Genomic DNA, 14,744 nt, shown 5'->3' with positions numbered 1-14,744 from the left:
CGCATGGGGCAGTTGAAATTCAAAATTTAAAAAAGGGGAACATTTTCAAGGTTAATGGACAGAGACCAAAACCTAACATTGAGGGACTGGTCTTCCAAAGACATTTGGAAGCTGCACATCTAATAGATCCTGTGTATGAAGATATCTAAAAATGCAATGCAAATGGAAGAATTTTTGTCTGTTCGATCGATCTCGATAAAAGTTCGATCGATCGAACATCATGCCTGCATCCAAGTCCCTCTATGTCCAATCATTCGAAGCAAAACCAGCATATTTCAACTCTCTGTCCCACCGATCGAATTTGTTCTCAGATCGATCATAAGTCCTAAGATCGATCCAACCTTCAAGTTTGATCGATCTTGACTTCCAGCACTTAGAAAATTTTTTCGCCTGCATCCACCTGCATCCAATGACCTCTCTGTCTCATCGTTCAAACTTTTCTATAGGTTTATGCATGTTTAATCGATCGAACATCTTTTGTGATTGATCTGCCTTGATCGATCTGAGCATCTTGGGTTTGACTTTTTTCTTCCCTTTTTGGATTTCGATCTTATTTATTCAAAACAGCATTATGTCTAGCTAGAGACGTTAAACTTAGCAATCATTGTTCATACTTTCTTGAATTCCATCTTGTTTTATTAAAAAAAAAAAATTAAAAGAATAAAAAATTTTAAATTAATTTTCTCTTATGCCCATATGTGTAGTCATGCTACTTTTCTATCGGGCTTGATCTCATATCTCTCTTTCATCTCATGCTACATTGCCTTAGAATACATTCTTTAATTTGATTATTCTTATCCCATTTGATATTCAATGTGAGTTTGCTAGTGTGGTTATCCAAGTAGGTTGTTGATTCCAAGTTTGGGGGAGACGTCTTTCGAATTAGATCATTTCTAGGTTTTATGCTTTTGCTACCACGGTATAGTCTTTCCATCTTTTCCATGGTTCTAATTGCACATTAAGGATAATGTGCAGTTTAAGTTTGGGGGTAAGGTGTCTTGTTGCATTCTACTTAAAGTTGAACTTTAAATGCATGATTGAGATTGGAGATCCATGTTAGCGATGATTTTGATCTTTTGAGGACTATATTGCTTAGAATTTAAAAATTGCTTGACTTGAGAGTCCAATACTCCTTCTATGCCTTATGGATGCCATTTAGGAGTAAATTTTTCGAAAAATTGATATCTTACTTACACTTGTGGTCCACATCATCTTGATTTTGTGATTGTTTTGAAATTCACTCTAGTATTCTACACTAGCACAGGCATACACTAGCATTCATTTATAGGGTACATGCTTTGATAAAGGTGGATAACAATCCCTTTTCATTGAGTAGCCGGGATTCTAGCCTCATCAAGTACTGAACTTCTCACGCCGAAAGGTGGAGGGCCCAAACTCTAGGTTAATAATTGAATTCAATGAAAAAAAAAAAAAAAAAAAGAAGTTGCAAAAGTAATAAAAAAGTGAGGACTTCTCCCAAAAGGTGAGAAGTGGGAAATGATTAGACAGAGGTTGTCTTGATTTGTAGCCTAGTTGATTTGAGGTTGTAAGTCTGTAGGGGTGTTTGAACACCTAGTGCCCTAAAGCCGTCTGGTTTGCGAGTCATTGACCTAACGCTCGACCTCATGGATCGCTAAAAAGCTTAATAGATCATTACATTGCACCATGCTTCCATCTTTGATCCTATATAAAAAAATAAAAATAAAAAAAAATAAAAAAAAAACTTGAGTGAAAAGAATAAGTGCACCTAGATGAATAAAGTTTTAATAAAAGGTCCACTTTTTGTCTTGATAATCAGTACTAGATTTGTGTTCTAGTTTGAGGGTAAGGATGTGATCATTTATTTAGTTCACTAAGATAGCAACATATTTGATGCGGTCCACTCAAAAAGGATTCTAGAGTTGTTTTGATTTGCATGATCATTGTCTTGATGTGTGGAGGACTATACTTGTTTGCTTGATGTTGAAATTTTGGGAGATTACTTGGAAATGTTTGAAAAATTGCATACTTGAGGTAGTTTTCTCCCAATGCTTGTTTGCAATATTGGTGCCTCTTTTGAAAGAATGAGCTTAATGTTTATGGGTATAATTTCTGGAAACCCTCACGAGACTTCACTCGTCCACTAGGGGTAACCTAGAGGTTTAAAAGGCTTGTTGCATATGTTAAGTGCAATCGTGTTCCCTACAAAAGTGGCATTATCCATTTATCGCTTTCTAATTCATAGTTGTATAGTTGTTCATTTCATTCCTTTACTTTCTAGTTCATTGCTAGGGACTAGCAATATTTAAGTTTGGGGGTGTGATGAGCACTGAAAAGTGCGTATTTAAACCCCTTAAGCTTAGGTATTCTAGAACCTTTATCTATCTTATTTTACCATTTTGTATTGATTCGTGTTATTTCCATTTTCAGGTACTTATCCCCAAAATAAGCTAACTCAGCCAAATAAGAGCATAATTAAAGCAATTCTGGGATGATTCAAAGAAAGGAACAAACTAGAGCAAAAGGAAGCAAAGGGTGGAATTTCAGCAACTTCGATCGATCTCAAGAAAAGTTCGACCAATCCAACTTTCATCGATCTCAGCACTTCAAGATGGATCTGAGCCATATTTGTTCCTGTTCAAAGATCTCAAAAGTTTGATTGATCCAACTTCCTTCTCCGATCAATTAAACATTCTTGTCATTATCCAAATGATTGATCTTATCCAGTTGTACCACCCTACCAACTGCTTTTGTCCTTTTCCTAAAAATATCTTCAAAATATCTCAAATTTATTTTTATCCAAAAAGGCGCCGCCATTGAGGATCGATCCAGCCTAAGTTTGATAGATCTCAGCCATGTTCGATCCATCCAAGTCCAAGGTTCGATCGATCGAACTTTCTCCAATGTGAAAAAGTTAAATTTCCAGCTCACAAAAAGTTGTCCTTTATCCAATCTTTGGGGAATATTTGTTGTACGACCCCAGCTCATTTTGGGTGTCATTTGACCGACCTATATAAGGATAAGGATTACTTTTTGTATCACAGGATAGAATATCATATCATACCTTAGGGAATTTTTAGGGAGGAAGCATGGAAAATGAGGAGGTTAGAGACACCATTGGAGACTCTTTATCAACCAAGGAGTAGATTTCTTCCATGGAGCTTGTCCTTGAGGGTTGGAGGACATCATCCATAAGTGGCTAGACATCCTCTTGGGGCTAGAGTTAGCCCTAAGCATGCTTTCTACTTCTTGATTTATGTATTTTTGAGGGGATTTGTATTATGATTCATGTCTTGGCACTTATATATATATAGATCTTGTTTATTCAATGATTTATGTGGTTTAATGCTTCCAATTGATCATTTCATTCTATCCATATGTCATGTGTACGACACTCAATCCCTTAGGACGATCCCTACTAACCCTAGTTATATTTTTAGTAAAAGGTAGTAGTGGCAATTTCTAAATGTAAAACTTGGCCACATAAGCATAAACTTTTGGAGTGCGACGACCGACACACCACTTTGCATTGGGGGCGGAACATACTTGCCTTGAAAACCACTTTGGAGAGGGTTTGAGTCTTCCCCTTGGCTTTTCTAAGAGAAGTTAGGATGGTTCTTCCACCTGGCATTGTAATGAGTGCCATAGGGATTATTCTCTTGGTTAACAAATGCGGCATTCACTTGTTCATGGTGTTCACTCTGCGCATATCCATGGGGACAATTGGAAGTAGAATGTAGAACACTAGAACAAGTCATGCAAGCTTCATTGGAATTATGATGAGTATGACTAGGGGAGGAAGACACTTGCTTTACCGAATTTTGGTTGATAAAAAATTGATCAAACCTTTGGGATAAGATTTCACTTCGGCGGCTATGTCATTGGAGTTGACAACTTGATAAAAGCCAACATTCTTCCTTCTACCTAGGTTTCTACCATTTTGGAAGATAAGGATCGATGCATTGAATTCTCACTCATGCTCTCATAAAGACGCCATACATCGTCCTCATGCATATCAAGATATGAACCACCTATGAAAGCATCTACCATTCCTTTATGATTATCCAACAAACTTTCAAAGAAAAATTGGACCAATTGCTGTTAAGGAATGTTGTGATGTGGACACTTCCTATGCAAGTCATTTAGGCGCTCCCATGCCTCGTGAAATATTTCCCCTTCCCCTTGAGAAAACTCTCGAGTGAAAGTTCTCATTGCATTGTTCTTTGAAACCAGATAATACTTTTTCAAGAACTTTTGTTGCATCTCTACCCAAGAGGTTATCGAAAAAGGTCTAAGATTGTTGAACCAATATTTTGCCTTATCTTTAAGGGTAAAAGGGAAGAGTTTTAACCGTAAAAATTCTTTCCGCATGTCCACATATTTCACCGTGGAACACACTTCAAGAAACTCATCTAAATTCTTGTAAGGTTCTTCACTTAGAAGTCCATGATAATTGGGAAGCATTTGAATAGTTTATGGTTTGATTTCATAATGGTGTGCCCTAAATTGGGTAATTGAATGCATATTGGTGCATTGTACTCATTTAGCACGTAATGATCTCTCAAAGCGATATGAGGGTTCAGAACCGGTGGCGCTACACGAGCACCATGATTTCCTTGAACTATGGGAGGTTGAGGTGGAACAAAAATTGGCCGAAGCATTCCCAATGGAACATGGCCTTGTTGTTGTGAAATGAAGGGTCTTGGCATGCCTAATGGTACTTGAATGTTGTCATGGCGCACATTAGGGTGGAGGATACCTTGTTGGTCAATGTGACTAATGTCCTCCACATGGTCCTTATTAATGTCCTCCATTGATGAAATGGAGTGATAAGAATTACCCCTTTTCCTAGGATTATGAACAATGGATTCAAGATTCAAATCAAGTGGGACAAGGGTTGGATTCAACGATCTATGACCATGCATGCACTATAAAAAGAAGAAGAATAAGTCAACAACAAGTATGTAACAAGCACTTCTCTTCCACAACAAATCAATCAACAAACCTCCACAAATATTTATCCCATACTCCCATGCTTTGAACAATATGCAAAAAAAGTAAATTGTCTTCATGCGGGCTCACAATTTATCTAAGAAATTAAAGACTTGTCACTGCGCGATCTGACAATTTAACTACAGATAGAGTTAGAAAATCTCGTAAAGGGTCCTTAAGCAACTTAAATTTATTTTCACTTTTTGCTTTGGCTTGCTTTGTTTTGCAATTTTTAGATTTTTAGCTTTTTGTGTTTTTGCTTAGCTTTGCATAGCTTGCTCCTTTTGTTTTAGAATCCTTTTGCTTTACTTCCCTTGACTCAATATGCCTAGCCAATTAAGAACAAATACAATAGGTAACCAAAGTAAAATGAAATAAATACAAGATCAAAAGAGTACTAACTCCTAATTGATTTTCAAAATACAACATTGCCAAAATCCCCAGCAACGGCGCTAAAACTTGGTGTGGTCAATACCTAGTTACAAGAAAGAGTGTATGTGGCCAAGTTTAAATTTATAGATTGCCACTACCACTACTAACTATTAACGTAGTTAGAGTGAGTAGGGATCGTCCTAAGGGAAAATGGGGTGTATTTAAGCTTGGAAATCAACATTGGATTAGTAATTTGGTTTGGTGGTTGAATTAGACTACAATGTAAACTAGATAAATGCAAAATGAAGCAATTAGAGTAAAATGAGGTATAGAGATTGTAAGAGAGGAGTCTCGGGACTTAGAGTTCACCACTAAGCATTACCTTCCTAGACATTCAATGTTTGATGGATTAGGGGGATTATATGTTGTTATAAAAATGTGTGCCATTAATTGAATCAACAAGCATGGATGGCCAAGTAAGCATACATTGTCTAGCCAAACTAGTGAATAGCACAATTTATCAAATTATGCCATTATTCCTTCCTTTAAGTCCACAATTAATGCACATTCATCAAATTAGAAAAATATGCTACTTACATTCATAAGCATGGAACATCAAACAACAAGCATGAATTGTCCACCTATCTAAGAAAGTAAAGCAACTACACTACATCTAAGCTAGTGGCATAAAAATTAAACTAAAGAAATGGCACAACCATCAAGAAATAAGTATGAACAATCAAATAAACCATAAGAGTAATCTATTTAAGCACCATACCTTGACCATCACTAAATTTATAATATCAACACACATAGACATGCATCAATGTCATAGAATCTAGAAATAAGCACATGAATATTCATTCTAGCATACATAGACAGATGGATAGAACTAAATGATCAATTGGAAGTATTAGACTACCCAAATCATCATAGAAACAAGATTTATATATATATAAGATGTCAAGACAATAATTACAACACAAATCCTCTTTAATTACCAAACATCAAAGTATAAGAGGCATGCTTAGGGCTATCTCTAGCCCCAAGAGAATGGTTTAGCCATTCATTGATGTTGTCATCTAACCCTCAAGGGTTATCTCCATGGTAGAAATGATCATCCTCTTCTTGGTAGAAACCCTAGATGAGTGGAAGAATTTTCCCCAATGGTGTATTTCTTTTTCTAAGCTCTAGCCTTCTCCAAACCTCTATTCTCCTCCTTTATATCCAAAATAACCAAAATCCTTATATAGGTAGCTCAAATGTCACACCTAATAGTCAGACCTCGTGCACTAGGGCCTCCCAATGATTGAACCACGAGCACATCTTTTAATTGGCTGGAATTCTATTTTTCACACACTTAAAGGAAGTTCGATTAATCACAAGGGTGCTTAAATCGATCAAGCTATGGCAGTACCTTTTTGAATAATGACAAAGCTGAGATATTTTTGGGATATTTTGGTAGAGCAACAAAAGTGTAAGTGAAGATAAGATAAAAAATGTTAGCTCAATCGTAGAAGAAGTTGGATCAATCGAAAGGGAAATTTTCCTACAGATAAGGACAAAAGGATCGATCCATCATGGCATGGTTGGTGATGAGCATTGAATACATGCATATTCAAGCCCCTAAATATACGTACACTACAAGAAATCAGGCTATTAGGGATAGTCTTTTAGTGACACACTAAAAAACTGTCACTAAAGGTCCTATTATTAGAGACAGTCACATGTTACTGTCATTAAAGGTCCTATTATTAGGGACAGACATATGTTACCGTCACTAATACCCAGCATTTAAGGACAGTAAATTTAACTTGTCACCAAATCCCTATTGACCGTCACCACATCCCTAATAATTGGCGGTGGAAATTTTCTGGTGGCAAAATTTAGGCGCTAGAAATTTTTGTTATGTTTTTGGTTGGGTGAGAAAATGCACGTGGCGGCATCAGGACCATACACATAAGCACACAATGATTTTTTAATTTTAATTTTTTGACTAAACATTAAATGGGTATATTAAACTACGTCGTTTAGTATAGGTTTTGTATAAATCCAAACACTTTCATTATTCTTCATCCATTTTATGCTCTTCAGAGAGTTTTCAGGTGCTAGGGCTTGGTTCCACAGATAACCCCACGTTCGATTCATTCTTCAGAGAACCCATCATGGTTTGACATCGATCTTTAATGCACTAATCAAGTCCTTCTTTAATCTCATCTTGGATTGACTTCTTCGATCTCATCTATCTATTATTTCATTTCTTTGTTTGTTTATTTGTTTATTTATTTATTTATTTTATATCTTTCGCTGGTTTATTTAGATTTAAGAACACAAATACATGTTCTTAAGGTTTCAAATTTGCCAAAAGCCCCAACAATCGAAGTGAGAAATTGTAGAGAGAACTTGCCATTTGAATCGAGAGCTTGTCGTCTGAATTGTCGAGGGAAATCAGTAGCAAATTTCTTCGATTACCAACGTTTTTCTGGTCATCGTGCTCTTGCCTAAAGCAAGCAATCGAAGACAATACACCAGTCGCCGTCGAAACTCAAAAAAGTAACAATCAGCCATGGGTAAGCTCGACACCTTCTATACTCGGATCTCTCGGTACAATTAAATCTAGGGTTTCCAATTTTGCACTTCTAATTCTTTATCATGCGTGTTTGATCTGGTTGATTAATGGGTTTGGGGCGAGTATTTATGCAGGAAAGGTTCATGGATCACTGGCTCATGCTGGAAAGGTGAGAGGGAAAATGCCGAAAGTGGCCAAGTAGGACAAGAAGAAGAAGCCCCGTGGTAGGGCTCACAACGCATGCAATACAATGGACTATTCGTCACCGCCGGTATTATTATCCCTTAATATATGTATATGTTTGTGTATAATTCATATGTATAGCCATATATGTAGTTGTATATATGTAAAATATATATATATATATATATATATATATATATATATATATATATTTATGTGTAGAAGTATTCTTATAGTGATGCTTATACTCCTTGAGTTTTATATTTGCTTGTTATATGGTTAACACTCTTCAATAAACCCATAATCACTCTGTTTGGTTGCTAAGAAAACACAGTATAGAGCAAAATATGTTTATATATACTACTAATGTTACTTTGGCTATTGTTCTTATTAGATTGATAACAAACATCGATGTGGCTTGTTGAAGTACTCTGATGTCCTTATTACTGAAAATTTTGATAGTGAATCTTCATTGTCAAAATTAATTATCTTGGAATTGCTTAATTAATTGATGCATCGTTGACCCTGAACTAGTAAGCAAATGAGCTCTCAATGGAAATAAAGGACTAGGGGAAATCAGCACCTTGCCCCAAGTTATTAGAATATGAGGTTTTTGTTGAGTAATTTTTATGCAGGCATTTGGTCTTTCGGTGCATTATTGGACATGTATTTAAATAAAATTATGCCACTCAACATTTAAGTTTTAAAGTTGGTAGTAGTCCCAAAATAATTTTCTCAATTTTTGCACAAACTGATCCTCGCTAAGGAAGTGCCCACATAGTGAATAGGATTGATATAATAGAGTTCTTGTTGTTCTTCAGTGGATTGAAACTAGAATAAAGTTCTTTCTATTTTTTCCCCTTTCTGAGTGTAATATATATATATATATATATATATATATATATTGTTTCCCCCCTAAAGTTATCACACACACACACGGACATACATTTATATTATTTTTCCATTTTTTTATTTCACTTCCTACATTGCTTTTGTTGGTGGGACAAAATTTTGGAGTACTTTCATAAAATGAAAGCATTGATTCAAGACAACAAAGAGATTAATTATTTTATGTTAGGTGGAAATGGAGAAGGATTACAAGAATCTGATGGGGATGCATTTAAATCATGTTGTAATGGATTTAGTTTAGAGGTATTTGATGGAACCATTAGGTATCAATATTTTATTGACAGCCTTGTGGGAATTCATTTGCAAGTGTAATGACATATTTTCACTATTTTTGAATTTGTATAGTGCCTTAAGGGTTTGATCCAAACTTTACGCAGCATATCCTCAACCCTTGGATGTCTTTATAGTAACTTTTATGCACTAGTGTATTTTCAATATGTTATTCTTACACTTTTTGTGTTAATTACCTGTTGCATGCAATCCATTTTAAGGTTGTCTTTAATTATCATGCAATTAGCTTGGAGTTTTGACACAATCAGGGATTCCTTTAACTAGACATATAGGAGTTCTTTACATGGTTTATGTTTAATAATCATTCAAGCAGTGAGGGTTGACTAAATCATTATTTCCGAGTTTGTCTTGAATGATATCTGTGGTCTTGTCATCTCCAGGTTTCTGGGTGCAAACACGTATTTGTGTTCTTCTGTGCTCAAGTATTGCATCTTAGATCAAAACATTCCTTATATGCAGATTCATTTCAATTTTGGCCACAGTAGTTTATGATTAGTTTATTTATTTCTTGTTATCTGGATTATTCCAAAGCTATGGAATCCTGTGCTTGACAAGACATAAGTGCTAGCAGGGGATCCATACTAGATTGTTTAACAATTCAGTTTCTGTTATGCATTCTAGATTTTTTTACTATCAAAAGTAGTTTTTATTTTTAATTTAGTTTAATTTTTAATTTTAATTTTTTATGTTGCAAGTATTTTTTATTTTCCTTGAAAACAAATATAATTAAAGGAAATGTAGGACAATACACTTACGCAAAACATATATTGGTTAATAAGAATCTAGACAAAGAAAATCTAATGAGTTTGCTTAATATGGTCCCCTACTAATGTTAATATATTTAAGAAAATATTTAACTGTAAAAACACACAAACCTCTTCCTTGTAGATACTTTTATTCCATTCTTCCAATACATGTACACAGAACATTAGAGAGAGAGTCCTATATCTAGATGACTTTTTTACATCTATAACTATAATTGATTTAGCATCCTCTAGAAAGGTAAAAAAATGTTTCTTGGAGAAAACCAAACAGATACTAGATTGGCATAAAAAAAACATCCTCATCCTCTTTAAAAAATAAACAATGGAGGACAATATAATCCATGATCTCAATATTTATTCACATGAAACATCTATTTGGAATAACCCAATTCAGTTTATTATCCTGCAAACTTTGGTTCAAGTACAGAAAGGAAACCTTGGACTAAGTAGCATGATGCAAAATATTAACCTGCCAGACCATGTAATTCACCAAATTTGTTTGTTTATAAGTATATATATATATATATATATATGGAGAGAGAGAGTCTTGATGATGCTGCATGAGCATTGATCCTATTGAAGGCAAATCTTCATATATCATTATTATATGGCTGTGTTGAGTGATTGGTATAAAGACCTATCAATAAACTCTCACAGATGATTTTTTCTAACTCTTTTTCGCAGATAAATGGTTCTGGATTTCAAACTCATTAATAGATGCAGTGAATGTAGAAATTGCTAATATTGGGAAAGAAAATATCTGGGCAAAAGGGGGAAAAACAAGCAGGTGAGAGAAAATTTTGAAGCTTTTTTATGTTTTTGTTTCTTTCTTGGGCTGATCAATAATAACATAATGAAGTGAAATTCGGTAATCCATGTACCTGTTTATGTTGTTTTCACCATGCTATCTACCTTATAAGTTACAACACTCTAACTGCAAGGATCTTTATTACTACACCAATTTTAGAGCTATAACTCGTTTTATTTAGAAGCTCATAAATTCACCTGACATATTTTTCTTTCTCTGTAATTTCTCATGACAGATTTTTGATCATTTGTAAAAGAGTTTCAGGCTAGCTAAAGACAAATAGTATTTCTTAAGAAAAATATTGTCTTCCAGGGAATTATATATTTTGGGGTTTAAATTAAAAAAAAAACTAAGGCATTACGATTAGAAACTGTGATCTTCAAATTAATTGTCACATGGACTTTAATTATTCCTCATATTTTAAATTGCATACATGCAATTAATCTTAAATTTTTTTAACTATAATTAAATGTCTGCATATTAAAATTGAACAAGTTATATGTGCACAACATAAGGCTAGCTGGTTGATGAAAAAACAACATTACTCTCTCTTTTTACCCCTTATAAATTAGCTCCAATACATGCTTCTTTAAAATCTTGTTCTCCACATGATTTGATAAACTAGCCCCTGATACCCAATCTATGTGATATATATAAAAAATCTATAACTTATTTAAAGCAATGTATGTGATATATATTTATCTTGTATCTCAATTCTCAATTCTAAGACTTATATGTCAATTGCAGGATGAAATGATGGATAAGTCTTCCCAGATTTTTCAAAATTCTGATGGTACCAGTTGTAATACCCCTAATTTTAAAAGGACAGACCTGAAATTTAATTTAATTATTTATGTGCATTTTTAATAAATTAGTTGTTTAATTGCTTGTATTATTGGACTTAATTGATTATGTGCTTGTTTGTCTTTTTATTTGAATTGCTTGTTGATTTATTTTATTTAATTGTGTTTTTATTTTCTTTAATTAAATTAATTGTTTTAATTTGCTTAATAGTGTAATTGTATTATTTATTTTGTTTATATGCATTATTTGGTTAAATTAGTTTTATTAATGGTTTTAACTGTATAAAATAATTAATAGGTTTTTATGTTTTATCATGTTGTGGGATTTAGCCGACATATAGTTGGTTTAGGTTTTGATTTAGGTTTTCAAGTAAAGCCTATAAATACGTTATTATACATCTGTATAAGGGTTACAAACAAACCCTATTCACGTAATAAGGCAGAAAGAAACAGAGAGTAAATTAGGGACAAACAGAGAGTGAACCTTGAGAGATTTACAGAGAGGTTCAAGGAGAAAGGAACGTTTTTCTTCTTGGTTAAACCAAGAGCACCGGAGGGGTGGAACGGCAGACTAGGACGTTGACGGAAAACTCAGAGACGATGGTTCAGAGTTTCAAAATCTAAAACTAAAGGCAAGTCTCAGTTCTATTTTTTCCCATAAATCTGTGTTCTGTGCATGCCTAGCTAGACTCCAGGGGTGTAATGAATGCTAAAATTGAGTAATTATGCATGTTTAGTTGGACTAAAATAGAGGGTGTATGATTTTGTTTTCATATTTCTGTTTTGAATGATTTTGGAAATTCTTAATGCATAATTGATGTTTAAGTTTAATCTTTGCATGTTAAAACATCTAAAATAGTTTAGTATGGACATATGAGACTTAGGTTGAAGCTTAGTGGCCTTAACAATGAAGTTTTAGGGTTTACAGAGGATGAACAGACGAAGAAGACGACTGCAGCAACAACTCAGTCGACTAAGTTGGCAACTCAACCTGCTTAGTTGGACTGTGACCTGAATATTGGTTTTAATTGCCCAGAATTATTTCTAAACCTATTTTAATTAATCTAAATGGGTTTAATGGACTTAGGAAGATCCTAGAATGCATCTTATATCTATATATGCTAAGAAGGTGGATGATTTAGAAATTAAATAACATATATGTTGTTTAGATCAGATGGAAGGGTAAATTTAATTGCTCGGCCAATTGAAATTAATGTTTAAATGGATTAAACAATGTTCATGAAACGTTATATTTGTTTGTCTGAGATGTATGTTAGTGACTTGGAGGGTAAGTTAGTTGCATGCTATTTAAACTGTGGTATTGCTTAAATAAATGCAATAATTATCTGTATGATGTGTATCATATTATCTGTAGATTAAATTGATGTATTATTTTTATATTGCATCATTTATTGGACTGGATGGTTTAATTTTGTATCATAATATTTCTGGTTTAATTGACGTGTTATTATTTTGTTGCCTCATTTGTTGGACTAGATGGATTAATGCACTGGTATGGGACGGTAGAATTCTAGGGACTAAGGTATGAATTAACCATAAAGGTTAAATTCATCTCCTACTTGTGTCATGTCAATAAAATAATTGTATGACCTACTTTGGTTTCAAGATGGATTGTTATACATATATCAGACCATTATACTAGATGGATGATATTTTATATTTGGAGTATACGGACTTTATATATTTATGATATGGTGTCATGGTATGAGCTTGAGTCTCAGAATCATGGTTAGGGTGCGTATATCGCCTAGGATGGATAATTGGACATAGATGTTGTTCCCTGGTAGGTCTAGGTACTCATGCCCACTATTGAGTGCGTTTTCGCATGTTGCCTTCTATTCAGGTTGAGACAGACCTATTTGACTAGCGAGCGTCCTATAGTGTGCAATAGATACATATATGGACTACTCTAGATATTGTTGAGCTATCTAGGATTTATCTGCGTATCGAATTTCTGTATAGATTGTAGTAGGATAGGACTTGCATGTGGGCCTGACCTACTCTCTTATTTTTCAGGTGTTCATCAATTCCAGGGTTAGAGCTTGGACATGCAGAGCAGATACAGACACTCATTCCTCCGATTATGTAGGATTACTTTCTATGTTTAGTTTTAAATTCTACTTCAATAGTTTTAGTTTTAGTTTGGGATTTTATTAAGGGGTCCACTGGATGGATTCCCTAGTTGTATGGATTAGAAGTTCTGGAAAGTTTGGTTTTAATGATTAACGATTGAGGATTTTATTATTTAGTTTTCGTTTAGCGTTATTATTTATTTCTTCTTAATTCATTTTATAATCTGTGTTCATTTTAAATACTAATTGTTTGATATTCCCTCGGGTTTGGGCCCGGGCCTAATCAACCCGTGTCTCGGATCCGAGGGGTGTCACACCAGTCCAGTGAGAAAAATGATGTTGAGATAGTGCAAAACCAAGTCAGTATCAGGAAAGGATATCCCCGTGGGTTCTGACATGGTTTCATGATTCCAAGCTGTCAACGTGCATCCTCATCTTATAAAGTGGGTATCAGCATCCATCACCACCAGACTCTCACCTTCAATAGCTGCCACCACATAATTTTGAAGCTTTCTTATGACTAGCTGATATCTAGTCCATTTGTCTTTAAACTACAGATTATGTTGGGTTGTATTTGGATGTCTTTACATTTAGTTTAAAATGATGCTCTGATTTTTAAACATGTTGGAAGAGGTTTAAAGTTTATTTTTATATTCTACATGTCATGCTTTTGATATTTATCTATGGTGCATGTGGTATAGTATTTTGTGGGTTACTATGCAGTTATTTCCAGTTGAGAGTTTGAGTTTTTTCTATAAAGAATTTGAAAAGAAAAAAAAAAAAAAAAAAAAAAAAAAAAAAAAAACACATACTAACATTGATGAAAAAAAAAGAAGAAAAAAAAGGGGTAATAGGGACGGTTTCTAGTTGCCACAATTGTGATAAAAAAATTAAAAAAAAAATTATTAGGGACGGTAAATATTGTCACAAAAAGTTTATGTTTTAGTGACAGTTTAAAAACTGTCCCTAATATATAACTTA

At 34.1% G+C, this 14,744-nt stretch overlaps 1 protein-coding gene across 12 annotated transcripts; it reads left to right on the top strand.

Moving 5' to 3' along the window:
• The first annotated feature begins 7,408 nt into the window (after positions 1-7,408).
• Positions 7,409-14,441, top strand: LOC132268114 (uncharacterized). Of its 12 annotated transcripts, XR_009469219.1 has the most exons (8): positions 7,409-7,511; positions 7,664-7,913; positions 8,047-8,183; positions 10,744-10,846; positions 11,615-11,669; positions 13,168-13,213; positions 13,708-13,776; positions 14,089-14,441. XR_009469219.1 is itself a non-coding variant. In XM_059768851.1 (7 exons), exons 3-7 carry the CDS (start codon positions 8,153-8,155, stop codon positions 14,156-14,158), a joined length of 324 nt encoding a protein of 107 aa, XP_059624834.1. In that variant the 5' UTR covers positions 7,409-7,511; positions 7,664-7,913; positions 8,047-8,152; the 3' UTR covers positions 14,159-14,441. The 12 variants fall into 12 exon arrangements, 1 of the variants encoding a protein (XP_059624834.1); XR_009469217.1 differs by lacking the exon at positions 13,168-13,213 and having other exon boundaries at positions 11,615-11,660; XR_009469218.1 differs by lacking the exon at positions 13,168-13,213 and having other exon boundaries at positions 11,615-11,660; positions 14,084-14,441.
• Positions 14,442-14,744: the final 303 nt, after the last annotated feature.

The sequence above is a fragment of the Cornus florida genome, unplaced genomic scaffold (genome assembly GCF_030987335.1).
Source record: "Cornus florida cultivar Cherokee Brave unplaced genomic scaffold, ASM3098733v1 CherokeeBrave_3.0.0_Hap2_Chr08, whole genome shotgun sequence".
In the NCBI taxonomy this organism is placed as follows: Eukaryota; Viridiplantae; Streptophyta; class Magnoliopsida; order Cornales; family Cornaceae; genus Cornus; species Cornus florida.
The sequence above is the reverse complement of the archived record's forward strand: the minus strand, read 5'-3'. Positions and strand labels throughout refer to the sequence as shown.

Bases quoted from the DNA above. Each gene is read 5' to 3' on its own strand.
- LOC132268114 (XM_059768851.1), top strand. From the start codon at position 8,153: ATGCAATACAATGGACTATTCGTCACCGCCG. The intron at 10,847-13,167 runs GTGAGAGAAAAT...TTGTTGGACTAG, and splicing joins AAAGGGGGAAAAACAAGCAG to ATGGATTAATGCACTGGTAT. The intron at 13,214-13,707 runs GTATGAATTAAC...CTTATTTTTCAG, and splicing joins GTAGAATTCTAGGGACTAAG to GTGTTCATCAATTCCAGGGT.